Source organism: Coregonus lavaretus, assembly GCF_964263955.1.
Source record: "Coregonus lavaretus genome assembly, chromosome: 15".
Lineage (NCBI taxonomy): Eukaryota > Metazoa > Chordata > Actinopteri > Salmoniformes > Salmonidae > Coregonus > Coregonus lavaretus.
The window spans coordinates 4,267,600-4,281,974 of record NC_140002.1 but is presented as its reverse complement, the minus strand read 5'-3'; the positions used below and the strand labels follow the sequence as shown (position 1 = coordinate 4,281,974).

General features: G+C 49.6%; 1 protein-coding gene across 1 annotated transcript in view; it reads left to right on the top strand.

The window, feature by feature from the left end:
• LOC311142014 (BTB/POZ domain-containing protein KCTD16-like) overlaps positions 1-13,938 on the top strand; it is a gene marked incomplete at both ends in the record, with an annotated part of 43,290 nt that extends 29,352 nt beyond the window's left edge. Inside the window, one exon of the mRNA XM_084177559.1 lies at positions 13,481-13,938. Coding sequence (XP_084033685.1) covers positions 13,481-13,938 — 458 coding nt within the window. The remainder of the gene's footprint in view (positions 1-13,480) is intronic.
• Positions 13,939-14,375: the final 437 nt, after the last annotated feature.

Sequence of the window (14,375 nt, the reverse complement as noted above, 5' to 3'; positions counted from 1 at the left end):
CAAAGTCTTCTCATGCTTTGTGGATTTCAAATAATCGTCTGACTCAATTTGGCATGAGAGTCTGCTATACAAATTGATGAAAAGCGGTATTGGGGGAAAAACATACGACATGATAAAATCCATGTACACAAACAACAAGTGTGCAGTTAAAATTGGCAAAAAACACACACATTTCTTTCCACAGGGCCGTGGGGTGAGACAGGGATTAAGCTTGAGCCCCACCCTCTTCAACATATATATAAAATAATTGGCAAGGGCACTAGAACAGCCTTCAGCGCCCGGCCTCACCCAACTAGAATCTGAAGTCAAATGTCTACTGTTTGCTGATGATCTGGTGCTTCTGTCCCCAACCAAGGAGGGCCTACAGCAGCACCTAGATCGTCTGCACAGATTCTGTCAGAACTGGACTCTGACAGTAAATCTCAGTAAGACAAATATAATGGTGTTCCAAAAAAGGTCAGAGTTGCCAGGACCACAAATACAGATTCCATCTAGACACCATTGCCCTAGAGCACACAAAAAATTATACCTACCTCGACCTAAACTTCAGCATCACAGGTAACTTCCACAAAGCTGTGAACGATTTGAGAGACAAGGCAAAAAGGGCCTTCTACGCCATCAAAAGGAACATAGAATTTGACATACCAATTAGGATCTGGCTAACATACTTGAATCAGTTATAGAAACCATTGCCCTTTATGGTTGTGAGGGCTGGGGTCCATTCACCAACCAAGAATTCACAAAATGGGACAAACACCAAATTGAGGCTCGTAAAACATCAAATAATGCATGCAGAGCAGAATTAGGCCGATACCTGCTAATTATCAAAATACAGGAAAGAGACATTAAATTCTACAACCACTTAAAAGGAAGTGATTCCCAAACCTTCCACAACAAAGCCGTCACCTACAGAGAGATTAACCTAGAGAAAAGTCCCCTAAACAAACTGGTCCTGGGGCTCTGTTCATGAACACAAACAGACTCCACAGAGCCCCAGGACAGCAACACAATTAGACCCAACCAAATCATGAGAAAACAAAAAGAGAATTACTTGACACATTGAAAATAATTGACCAAAAAACAGAGCAAACTGGAATGCTATTTGGCCCTAAACAGAGAGTACACCGTGGCAGAATACCTGAACACTGTGACTGACACAAAATTAAGGAAAGCTTTGACTATGTACAGACTCAGTGAGCATGTATGACCATATTAGAGACACACATTTCCCTCAGATTACACAAAGAATTTGAAAACGAATCACATTTTGATAAACTCCCATATCTATTGGGTGAAATACCACAGAGTGCCATCACAGCAACACGTTTTGTGATCTGTTGCCACAAGAAAACGGCAACCAGTGAAGAACAAACACCATTGTAAATACAACCCATATTTATGTTTATTTATTTTCCCTTTTGTACTTTAGCTATTTGCACATCATTACAACACTGTATATAGACATAATATGACATTTGAAATGTGTCTATTCCTTTGAAACTTTTGTGAGTGTAACGTTTACTGTTAATTTTTGATTGTTTATTTAGCTTTTGTTTATTATCTATTTCACTTGCTTTGGCAATGTAAACATATTGTGGAGTAGAGAAGGTGGAAAGCTATATTTTACTGTATCTTAGTCCATGCCGCTCTGTCATTGCTTGTCCATATATGTATATATTCTTAAATTCCATTCCTTACTTAGATTTGTGTGTATTGGGTATATGTTGTGAAATCGTTAGATATTACTTGATAGATATTACTGCACTGTCGGAGCTAGAAGCACAAGCATTTCGCTACACCCGCAATAACATCTGCTAAACACGTGTATGTGACAAATACAATTTTATTTTATTGTATTTTATGTTTCCCATGTCAATAAAGCCCTTTCAATTGAATTGAAACCATAGCCTGAAAGGCCTCGAAAGTGCATGGGGTGGAGAGAGCAGATCAACACATAAGAAAAAGAAATGTGAATCTTAGACTCTTTTATAAGCATCTGAGTTGTTTGGATTCAAAACCTGAGTTGCTGACCAATAGTATTACTGTAAAGTTAACCTCCAATCAGATATCAGACCTATGACTATGACTGTAAGTCGCTTTGGATAAAAGCGTCTGCTAAATGGCATATTATTATTATTATTACTATATGATGTAACCTCTGTTTTCAGAGGTGTGACAATGGGGGTTGGCAAGATCAACACAGAGAAGGCTGAATTCCTAAGACAACACAGAGAAGGCTGAATTCCTAAGACAACACAGAGAAGGTTGAATTCCTAAGATAACACAGAGAAGGCTGAATTCCTAAGACAACACAGAGAAGGTTGAATTCCTAAGACAACACAGAGAAGGTTGAATTCCTAAGACAACACAGAGAAGGTTGAATTCCTAAGACAACACAGAGAAAGTTGAATTCCTAAGACAACACAGAGAAGGCTGAATTCCTAAGACAACACAGATAAGTCTGAATTCCTAAGACAACACAGAGAAGGCTGAATTCCTAAGACCACACAGAGAAGGCTGAATTCCTAAGACAACATAGAGAAGGCTGAATTCCTAAGACAACACAGAGAAGGCTGAATTCATAAGACAACACAGAGAAGGTTGAATTCCTAACACAACACAGAGAAGGTTGAATTCCTAAGACAACACAGAGAAGGCTGAATTCATAAGACAACACAGAGAAGGCTGAATTCATAAGACAACACAGAGAAGGCTGAATTCATAAGACAACACAGAGAAGTTTGAATTCCTAAGACAACACAGAGAAGGTTGAATTCCTAAGACAACACAGAGAAGGCTGAATTCCTAAGACAACACAGAGAAAGTTGAATTCCTAAGACAACACAGAGAAGGTTGAATTCCTAAGACAACACAGAGGAAATTGCTGCATACAGTTGATAAGAAGAGTCACTTCAGGGGTTGGGCTACAATACAGTAGTAGGTTCCAGGCGCACCGTTTTGAGTGTGTCAAGCACTGCAACGCTGCTGGGATTTTCACGCTCAACAGTTTCCTGTGTGGTCCACCCCCCAAAGGACATCCAGCCAATTTGACACAACTGTGGGAAGCATTGGAGACAACATGGGCCAGCATCCCTGTGGAATGCTGTGGAATGCTTTTGACACACTCCCAATCTGTTCATGAAAATATACAATTTTAATATTAATTTTTCACCAGACATCTCTCCCAAAGTGTGGCTGCGAGTTGCATACTGTTGAAACTCTTAAGGTATTTGTCTTGTGTTTTACAATAGACATCCAGTGTACTCAAGATTAAAAGTACACACCTTGAGCTGGTACTGATGTAGGATCTTAATTTGATCTCCCTGTTGCAGGATGACTTGTACCGTTGTCGGGGTTGAAAAAGGCTTTTGAAATTTGTAAATTCCACTTTGAAATTTCAGACGTGATTTTCCCTTATGAAAAATGTATCAACCCCTACAAAAGTGTCCATTAATTATAATCCACATGATAATTCACATTTCATGTCGCTGCAGTATTATTTTCCTTCTGTAGCAAACGGGCTCAAATTAAGATCCTACATATGTACTGCCTTTACTCTGCAAATCTAGCATCACCCACTATTTCCAACAAGGAATACATTGTCTTAGCCTATTAAAAATATGCATGTCAGTCGCTTTGACGTGCCAAACTGAAACAAATTACAATGAGAGGGGTTATTTACTTTTGTTCAACAGAGATCATTTGTCTTCACTGAATACCCTCGGCACGTCACGGCGCTTTATGACAGAAATCAATCAGGGGGCAATTGTCTGCACACCTCCACCGAGCCGTTGATGAATAGATACGGTTGGAGAGCGGCCTGAAGATGGATGAGTGGATGGAGAGACAGAGGGGAGAAAGATGCGTGGCACGCAGAGCAGAGCAGCGTGGGTAGGCTCGCTGGAGGAGCAGGCGGATTGATAGGGACGTTTAGTGTCAAGCAGGGAGGAGAGCTGTGTGGTGGAGGGGGAGGAGGAGGGAGGGAGGTGGCTGTCTGAGGAGGGGAGGCAGCTCCCTTTGTGGGCTCTGATAACTGAGACTGCAGAGGTCCCCTCTGAGATCTGAGATCAATAGCTCAGGGCGTAGGAAGTCTATCAGAGAGGGAGGGAGCGTGTGGGGATGGACAACGACAGTCTCAGACCTCCCGTACCAGAGTCAGAGAGAACACAGGAGATCACATGAACCAGCTCCCACCACAGTCTCTATTCCCATAGCCCCACAGCCCCACAATCTCTATTCCCACAGCCCCACAGTCCCACAGCCTTTATTCCCACATCCCCACAGTCTCTATTCCCACATCCCCACCTTCTCTATTTCCACAGCCCCACAGCCTCTATTCCCACAGCCCCACAGCCCCACAGTCCCACAGCCTATATTCCCACAGTCCCACAGCCTATATTCCCACAGCCCCACAGCCACACAGACTCTATTCCCACAGCCCCACAGCCCCACAGTTTCTATTCCCACAGCCCCACAGCCCCACAGTCCCACAGCCTCTATTCCCACAGTCCCACAACCTCTATTCCCACAGCCCCACATCCCCACAGCCTCTATTCCCACAGTCCCACAGCCCCGTAGCCCCACAGCCTCTATTCCCACAGCCCCACAGCCTCTATTCCCACAGCCCCACAGCCCGTAGCCCCACAGGCTCTATTCCCACAGTCCCACAGCCTCTATTCCCACAGTCCCACAGCCCCTATTCCCACAGCCCCACAGCCCGTAGCCCCACATGCTCTATTCCCACAGTCCCACAGCCTCTATTCCCACAGTCCCACAGCCTCTATTCCCACAGCCCCACAGCCCCACAGCCTCTATTCCCACAGCCCCACAGCCCCATAGCCCCACAGCCTCTCTTCCCACAGCCCCACAGCCCCACAGCCTCTATTCCCACAGCCCCACAGCCCGTACACCCACAGGCTCTATTCCCACAGCCCCACAGCCCCACAGTCTCTATTCCCACAGCCCCACAGCCCCACAGCCTCTATTCCCACAGCCCCACAGCCCCGTAGCCCCACAGCCTCTATTCCCACAGCCCCACAGCCCCACAGCCTCTATTCCCACAGCCCCACAGCCCCACAGCCCCACAACCTCTATTCCCACAGCCCCACAGCCCCACAGCCTCTATTTCCACAGCCCCGTAGCCCCACAGACTCTATCCCCACAGCCCTGTAGCCCCACAGCCTCTATTCCCACAGCCCCACAGCCCCACTGTCTCTATTCCCACAGCCCCACAGCCCCACAGCCCCACAGCCTCTATTCCCACAGCCCCACAGCCTCTATTCCCACAGCCCCACAGCCCCATAGCCTCTATTCCCACAGCCCCACATCCCCACAGTCTCTATTCCCACAGCCCCACAGCCTCTATTCCCACAGCCCCACAGCCCCATAGCCTCTATTCCCACAGCCCCACATCCCCACAGTCTCTATTCCCACAGCCCCACAGCCTCTATTCCCACAGCCCAACAGCCCCGTAGCCCCACATCCTCTATCCCCACAGCCCCACAGCCTCTATTCCCACAGCCCCACAGCCCCACAGCCTCTATTCCCACAGCCTTACAGCCCCATAGCCCCACAGCCTCTATTCCCACAGCCCCACAGTCCCACAGCCTCTATTCCCACAGCCCCACAGCTTTTATTCCCACAGCCCCACAGCCTCTATTCCCACAGCCCCACAGTCCCACAGCCTCTATTCCCACAGCCCCACTGCCTCTATTCCCACAGCCCCACAGCCTCTATTCCCACAGCCCCACAGCCCCATAGCCTCTATTCCCACAGCCCCACATCCCCACAGACTCTATTCCCACAGCCCCACAGCCTCTATTCCCACAGCCCCACAGCCCCATAGCCTCTATTCCCACAGCCCCACATCCCCACAGTCTCTATTCCCACATCCCCACCTTCTCTATTTCCACAGCCCCACAGCCTCTATTCCCACAGCCCCACAGCCCCACAGTCCCACAGCCTATATTCCCACAGTCCCACAGCCTATATTCCCACAGCCCCACAGCCACACAGACTCTATTCCCACAGCCCCACAGCCCCACAGTTTCTATTCCCACAGCCCCACAGCCCCACAGTCCCACAGCCTCTATTCCCACAGTCCCACAACCTCTATTCCCACAGCCCCACATCCCCACAGCCTCTATTCCCACAGTCCCACAGCCCCGTAGCCCCACAGCCTCTATTCCCACAGCCCCACAGCCTCTATTCCCACAGCCCCACAGCCCGTAGCCCCACAGGCTCTATTCCCACAGTCCCACAGCCTCTATTCCCACAGTCCCACAGCCCCTATTCCCACAGCCCCACAGCCCGTAGCCCCACATGCTCTATTCCCACAGTCCCACAGCCTCTATTCCCACAGTCCCACAGCCTCTATTCCCACAGCCCCACAGCCCCACAGCCTCTATTCCCACAGCCCCACAGCCCCGTAGCCCCACAGCCTCTCTTCCCACAGCCCCACAGCCCCACAGCCTCTATTCCCACAGCCCCACAGCCCGTAGCCCCACAGGCTCTATTCCCACAGCCCCACAGCCCCACAGTCTCTATTCCCACAGCCCCACAGCCCCACAGCCTCTATTCCCACAGCCCCACAGCCCCGTAGCCCCACAGCCTCTATTCCCACAGCCCCACAGCCCCACAGCCTCTATTCCCACAGCCCCACAGCCCCACAGCCCCACAACCTCTATTCCCACAGCCCCACAGCCCCACAGCCTCTATTTCCACAGCCCCGTAGCCCCACAGACTCTATCCCCACAGCCCTGTAGCCCCACAGCCTCTATTCCCACAGCCCCACAGCCCCACTGTCTCTATTCCCACAGCCCCACAGCCCCACAGCCCCACAGCCTCTATTCCCACAGCCCCACAGCCTCTATTCCCACAGCCCCACAGCCCCATAGCCTCTATTCCCACAGCCCCACATCCCCACAGTCTCTATTCCCACAGCCCCACAGCCTCTATTCCCACAGCCCCACAGCCCCATAGCCTCTATTCCCACAGCCCCACATCCCCACAGTCTCTATTCCCACAGCCCCACAGCCTCTATTCCCACAGCCCAACAGCCCCGTAGCCCCACATCCTCTATCCCCACAGCCCCACAGCCTCTATTCCCACAGCCCCACAGCCCCACAGCCTCTATTCCCACAGCCTTACAGCCCCATAGCCCCACAGCCTCTATTCCCACAGCCCCACAGTCCCACAGCCTCTATTCCCACAGCCCCACAGCTTTTATTCCCACAGCCCCACAGCCTCTATTCCCACAGCCCCACAGTCCCACAGCCTCTATTCCCACAGCCCCACTGCCTCTATTCCCACAGCCCCACATTCTCTATTCCCACAGCCCCACAGCCCCATAGCCTCTATTCCCACAGCCCCACATCCCCACAGACTCTATTCCCACAGCCCCACAGCCTCTATTCCCACAGCCCCACAGCCCCATAGCCTCTATTCCCACAGCCCCACATCCCCACAGTCTCTATTCCCACAACCCCACAGCCTCTATTCCCACAGCCCAACAGCCCCGTAGCCCCACATCCTCTATCCCCACAGCCCCACAGCCTCTATTCCCACAGCCCCACAGCCCCACAGCCTCTATTCCCACAGCCTTACAGCCCCATAGCCCCACAGCCTCTATTCCCACAGCCCCACAGTCCCACAGCCTCTATTCCCACAGCCCCACAGCTTTTATTCCCACAGCCCCACAGCCTCTATTCCCACAGCCCCACAGTCCCACAGCCTCTATTCCCACAGCCCCACCGCCTCTATTCCCACAGCCCCACAGCCTCTATTCCCACAGCCCCACAGCCCCATAGCCTCTATTCCCACAGCCCCACATCCCCACAGTCTCTATTCCCACAGCCCCACAGCCTCTATTCCCACAGCCCCACAGCCCCATAGCCTCTATTCCCACAGCCCCACATCCCCACAGTCTCTATTCCCACAGCCCCACAGCCCCATAGCCTCTATTCCCACAGCCCAACAGCCCCACAGCCTCTATTCCCACAGCCCCACAGTCCCACAGCCTCTATTCCCACAGCCCCACCGCCTCTATTCCCACAGCCCCACAGCCTCTATTCCCACAGTCCCACAGCCCCATAGCCTCTATTCCCACAGCCCCACATCCCCACAGTCTCTATTCCCACAGCCCCACAGCCTCTATTCCCACAGCCCCACAGCCCCATAGCCTCTATTCCCACAGCCCCACATCCCCACAGCCTCTATTCCCACAGCCCCACAGCCCCATAGCCTCTATTCCCACAGCCCCACATCCCCACAGTCTCTATTCCCACAGCCCCACAGCCTCTATTCCCACAGCCCCACAGCCCCATAGCCTCTATTCCCACAGCCCCACATCCCCACAGTCTCTATTCCCACAGCCCCACAGCCCCATAGCCTCTATTCCCACAGCCCAACAGCCCCGTAGCCCCACATCCTCTATCCCCACAGCCCCACAGCCTCTATTCCCACAGCCCCACAGCCCCACAGCCTCTATTCCCACAGCCTTACAGCCCCATAGCCCCACAGCCTCTATTCCCACAGCCCCACAGTCCCACAGCCTCTATTCCCACAGCCCCACAGCTTTTATTCCCACAGCCCCACAGCCTCTATTCCCACAGCCCCACAGTCCCACAGCCTCTATTCCCACAGCCCCACCGCCTCTATTCCCACAGCCCCACAGCCCCACAGCCTCTATTCCCACAGCCCCACAGCCTCTATTCCCACAGCCCCACAGCCCCACAGCCCCACAACCTCTATTCCCACAGCCCCACAGCCGCACAGCCTCTATTCCCACAGCCCTGTAGCCCCACAGACTCTATCCCCACAGCCCCATAGCCCCACAGCCTCTATTCCCACAGCCCCACAGTCCCACAGCCTCTATTCCCACAGCCCCACAGCTTTTATTCCCACAGCCCCACAGCCTCTATTCCCACAGCCCCACAGTCCCACAGCCTCTATTCCCACAGCCCCACCGCCTCTATTCCCACAGCCCCACAGCCTCTATTCCCACAGCCCCACAGCCTCTATTCCCATAGCCCCACAGCCTCTATTCCCACAGCCCCACAGCCCCACAGCCCCACAACCTCTATTCCCACAGCCCCACAGCCGCACAGCCTCTATTCCCACAGCCCTGTAGCCCCACAGACTCTATCCCCACAGCCCCGTAGCCCCACAGCCTCTATTCCCACAGCCCCACAGCCCCACAGTCTCTATTCCCACAGCCCCACAGCCCCACAGCCCCACAGCCTCTATTCCCACAGCCCCACAGCCCCACAGCCTCTATTCCCACAGCCCCGTAGCCCCACAGACTCTATTCCCACAGCCCCACAGCCCCACAGCCCCACAGACTCTATTCCCACAGCCCCACAGCCCCACAGCCTCTATTCCCACAGCCCCACAGCCCCATAGCCCCACATCCTCTATTCCCACAGTCCCACAGCCCCACAGCCTCTATTCCCACAGCCCCACAGCCCCGTAGCCCCACAGGCTCTATTCCCACAGCCCCACAGCCTCTATTCCCACAGCCCCACAGGCTCTATTCCCACAGCCCCACAGCCTCTATTCCCACAGCCCCATAACCTCTATTCCCAAATCCCCACAGTCTCTATTCCTACAGCCCCACAGCCCCACAGCCTCTATTCCCACAGCCCCACAGCCCTGTAGCCCCACATCCTCTATCCCCACAGCCCCACAGTCTCTATTCCCACAGCCCCACAGCCCCACCACCTCTATTCCCACAGCCCCACAGCCCCACAGCCTCTATTCCCACAGCCCCACAGCCTCTATTCCCACAGCCTCTATTCCCACAGCCCCACAGCCTCTATTCCCACTGCCCCACAGTCCCACAGCCTCTATTCCCAAAGTCCCACAGCCCCACAGCCCCACAGCCCTGGACCTAGCAGGGCTCTGAACATAGCATTATCTACCCCCGCCTGGGCTGGTGATAGGGTGGTGACAGGGCCAGGGGAAAGAGTGATGCAAGCCACAGGCTTACAGCATGGGGTGTATAGATTGACACAGAGAGAGAGACTCTGGCCCACGTCGCATGTGACAACCCCTCCTCCCATCCCTAACGTCATACAGTATAGGCAGATTGTAGTCCCAGTTTATGAGTGATGTGGTCGTTTGGATCTGACTACAGCACAGTTGTGTTGCTGACTAGCTTATAGAATGAGTGTACAAAACATTAGGAACACTTTCCTAATATTAAGTTGCACCCCCTTTTGCCCCCAGAACAGACTCAATTCGTCGGGGCATGGACTCTACAAGGTGTCGAAATCATTCCATAGGGATGCTGGCCCATGTTGACTCCAATGCTTCCCACAGTTGTGTCAAGTTGGCTGGATGTCCTTTGGGTGGTGGACCATCCTTGATACACACGGGAAAGTGTTGAACGTGAAAATCCCAGCAGCGTTGCAGTTCTTGACACCGTCAAACCGGGGGACCTGGCACCTGCTACCATACCCTGTTCAAAGACTCTCAAATGTTTTGTCTTGCCCATTCACCCTCTGAATGGCACACATACACAATCCATGTCTCAATTTGGGGCAGCAGGTAGTTTAGTGGTTAAGAGCGTTGTGCCAGTAACCGAAAGGTCGCTGGTTCTAATCCCTGAGCCGACTAGGTGAAAAATCTGTCGATGTGCCCTTGAACAAGGCACTTAACCCTAATTGCTCCTGTAAGTTGCTCTGGATAAGAGCGTCTGCTAAATGACTGTAAATGCAATTGTCTCAAGGCTCCTCCCCTTCATCTACACTGATCCAGTGGTTTATGATGCGGTCAGAGCCCGAGTCACTAATATGTTTTCTACTAACCTCCTGGGACTTGAAGTGACTGATGTGACAAGCGGAAACATCTTCAATGTGATGACTCTATCTCTTTACCGTTTTAGTGTAGAGAAGTACAATTCATTGTCATGCGGAAGTCTGTAATATTTGTATCTCATGTTGTCACTCACAACCATTGTGTGAAAGGTCCAATGCAGCCATTTTTATCTCAATATCAAATCATTTCTGTGTAACAATTAAGTACCTTACTGTGACTGTTTTCAAAATGGTCAAATCGAAACAAAAATAGCTTCTTAGCAAAGAGCAATTTTTCAAGCAATAATTTTGCTAGAACTGTCTGGGAGTGGTCTGAGTGGGGAAGGGAAAACTGAAAACTAGCTGTTATTGGCTGAGAGTTTTGGAACCCTCTTTCTTATTCTTATTAGCTAATTTACTGCCTGGTGATGTCAGGCCAAAACTCCATCCCACCAAAACAGGCAAAAATGTTAGGCGGTATTTTCAAACAGCGCTTACACTAAAAGGGCATTATTATCATTTTTAACAATTTCAAACATTGTAGACAAACAGATGATAACTACAGATGTGGAGGTGAGAGTATAGTATATAGGACAATGCGGTGTGTCTTAAATACTGTGAAAGGTGTACAAGGTGTCTGTCAACACCAGGGGATTTACCTGACAGATAGGAAGTAAAGAATAGCAATACAGTTCCAAACTACTGTCCCCACAACCAAGTCTAAAAACACACTGTTTTGGTGTAGCTGTTGATTTTATTTGAATATTGGCTAATGGCAGATTTAGCCGTTCTGTAGAGTCAGGGCCCATTTTTCACAACACCAATTATGAGGCACCAGTTCATCGATCATAAGTCCCTATTCGTGCTGAGTGACACAATGGTCTCATAGACTAGACGTAACATATAGAGTAAACGTAAATCCAGGACACTAAATTAGTATGATATGTCACGTTAGATATGGTTACATCAGACAGAAGGTTACTTAAGACAAAATCGAGAGTAGGAGGGTTTGGTGGGCGTATAACGCGAATGTCTAGAAACCCAAAGGTTGCATGTTCGAATTTCATCACAGACAACTTTAGCATTTTAGTTCATTAGCTACTTTACAACTACTTAGCATGTTAGTTAACCCTTCCCCTAACCCTAACCTTAACCCTTAAACTTAACTCCTAACCCTAACCCCAACCCTAACCACTAACCTCTAGCCTAGCTAACGTTAGCCACCTAGCTAATGTTAGCATTAGCCACCTAACTAACGTCAGGCACAATAAATTGGAATTCGTAACATATCATATGTTCTGCAAATTCGTAAGATATTGTACGAATTTCAATTTGTAACATATCATATGAATTGTAATTCGTAACATATAAGAAATGGATGATGGACATCCACAGATTAATACATACCATTCAAAACTTAGCATACTGTATCATACTAATTGGAGTGTCCCAGATTTACGTTTACCCCTGGGTCCAGGTTGGTTGCCTTCCTTCCCTGAAACATAAACACAAGCGATGTCTGTTGCCTTCCCTGGCACATAAACACAAGAGAACGAACCCAACCCTCTTGTCAGATGTCAGCCTAGTGTTCACAGTCCTCCACTGAGTAGGGAAAGTTGCATTGTGCTGTCAGTGGTAATTACAGGCTGCATACCAAATGGCACCCTAATCCCTATGTAGTGCACTACATTCTTGGGTGGCTGGCGAAGTGGCTGTGACTGAGTGTGTTTTGCTCCATTTCTGTCACAAGATTTGATGGCATGCTCTATTCCATAGAGGAAGCACTCGACTGTGTGGAGCTATGCACGGGTTATACTTAGATGACAGTGAGTGTTGGAGAACGACATCAGAGCTCCACTGAAATCTGACTGTTAATGCAAATAATATTATATTTATATGACTGTAATTACTATATAGATTTGTAGCCTACTGTGCATGATTTATGGTGGGTCTTGTGGAAAGACTGGGGTATAAAATGAATACATGTAAGACGTATAACTAGATTATTGTCATGCAAGTAAGGAAACAAATGTAGTCCACTGTTGATGTTTAGATTAATAAAAGCCAAATTATATATTTGCCAGTACATACTATTTATTGATGTTAAATGCTGTGCTGTACATAAAATGAAACTGTTGGATTGAACTTGATGAAAATAAAATGTGTGCAAAGCAAATGTGTGGGAACAATTTAAGCACACACACAAAGTTGCATGCAAACAATAGCTAAGTGTCAAAGAAAGTTACCAAAGCACGGTTGAGTCTGGAGCTGGTGAGTGTGCTGTCTGGTTCAAACACATCCAAAGAAGATAAAAGCAGTCTATAGACTTTCCGACCCACCTATTGTGACTAAAACTTCAACAACTATTGTCTGGTCTTTGATTCTTATGTAAAGCAACCATGTCATTCAGGAAGGAATGTTGTTCTGTGACCTTTTTTTGTCTATTCTTCCTCTGCCTCTGTGTCAGAGATTACTTCACATGTTTGGTTTGTTTATTTGTTTAGTCCATTTCTTTATCGAAGGACAAGCCATGTTTTAGGTGACTCAATTTAGCTATAATTTTATGCTCAAAGGTTTTCCATATGCAGTGACAGCAGCATATTGCCAGCGGCAAACTGACCTTGTTATTGTGTTGTATTGTGTTGCCAGACCTTGTCTCACCATCTCTTCCCTATGTGTTACAGGTGGCACCTCTCGGTGGTCGTCCCCACCCTGCGACTGCTGCTGTAAGAACCACAAGGGTGACGGAGAGGGCGAGAGCGGCACCTCCTTCAATGAGCTCTCCACCTCCAGCTCTGAGAGCCAGTCAGAGGCCAGCTCACCCCAGGGCACCGTCATCTGTGGGCCGGTCAACAGGCAGTCCCACTCCCATGTCCAGACCCTGGACAGGCCACTGAAGAAAGGCCCAGTGCAGATGCTGCAGCAGTCAGAACAGCGCAGGAAGAGTGATCTCCTCCGCACGCTCACCGCTAGCTCCCGAGACACCAGCACCTGTAAGAAGAGGCCAGCCAAGGAGAAGATGACCATTGAGGAGGAGCTGGAGAAGTGCATCCAGGACTTCCGTAAGATCAAGATCCCTGAACGCTTCCCGGAGAGGAAGTACATGTGGCAGGCGGAGCTACTGAGAAAGTACCGTCTCTGAGACTGAGCCAGGTCAGCTAATGTAGGAGTCACAGAGACGGAGCCAGGCTGTCACAAAGACAAGCATAAAACCATGACTGTTTAGCTAACTGTATGTATTGTATGTTTGTATGTTTGTACGTATTTATGTTTGAATGTATGTACAGTGCCTTCAGAAAATATTCATACCCATTGACTTATTCCACATTTTGTTATGTTACAGCCTGAATTCAAAATGGATTAAATAGATTTTCCCACCCATCTACACACAATGGCCCATAATGACAAATTAAAAACATAAGTAGTCACACCCCTGAGTCAATACATGTTAGAATCACCTTTGGCAGTGATTACAGCTGTGGGTGTTTCTGAGTAAGTCTCTAATAATAATAATATGCCATTTAGCAGATGCTTTTATCCAAAGCGACTTACAGTCATGCGTGCATACATTATTAGTTT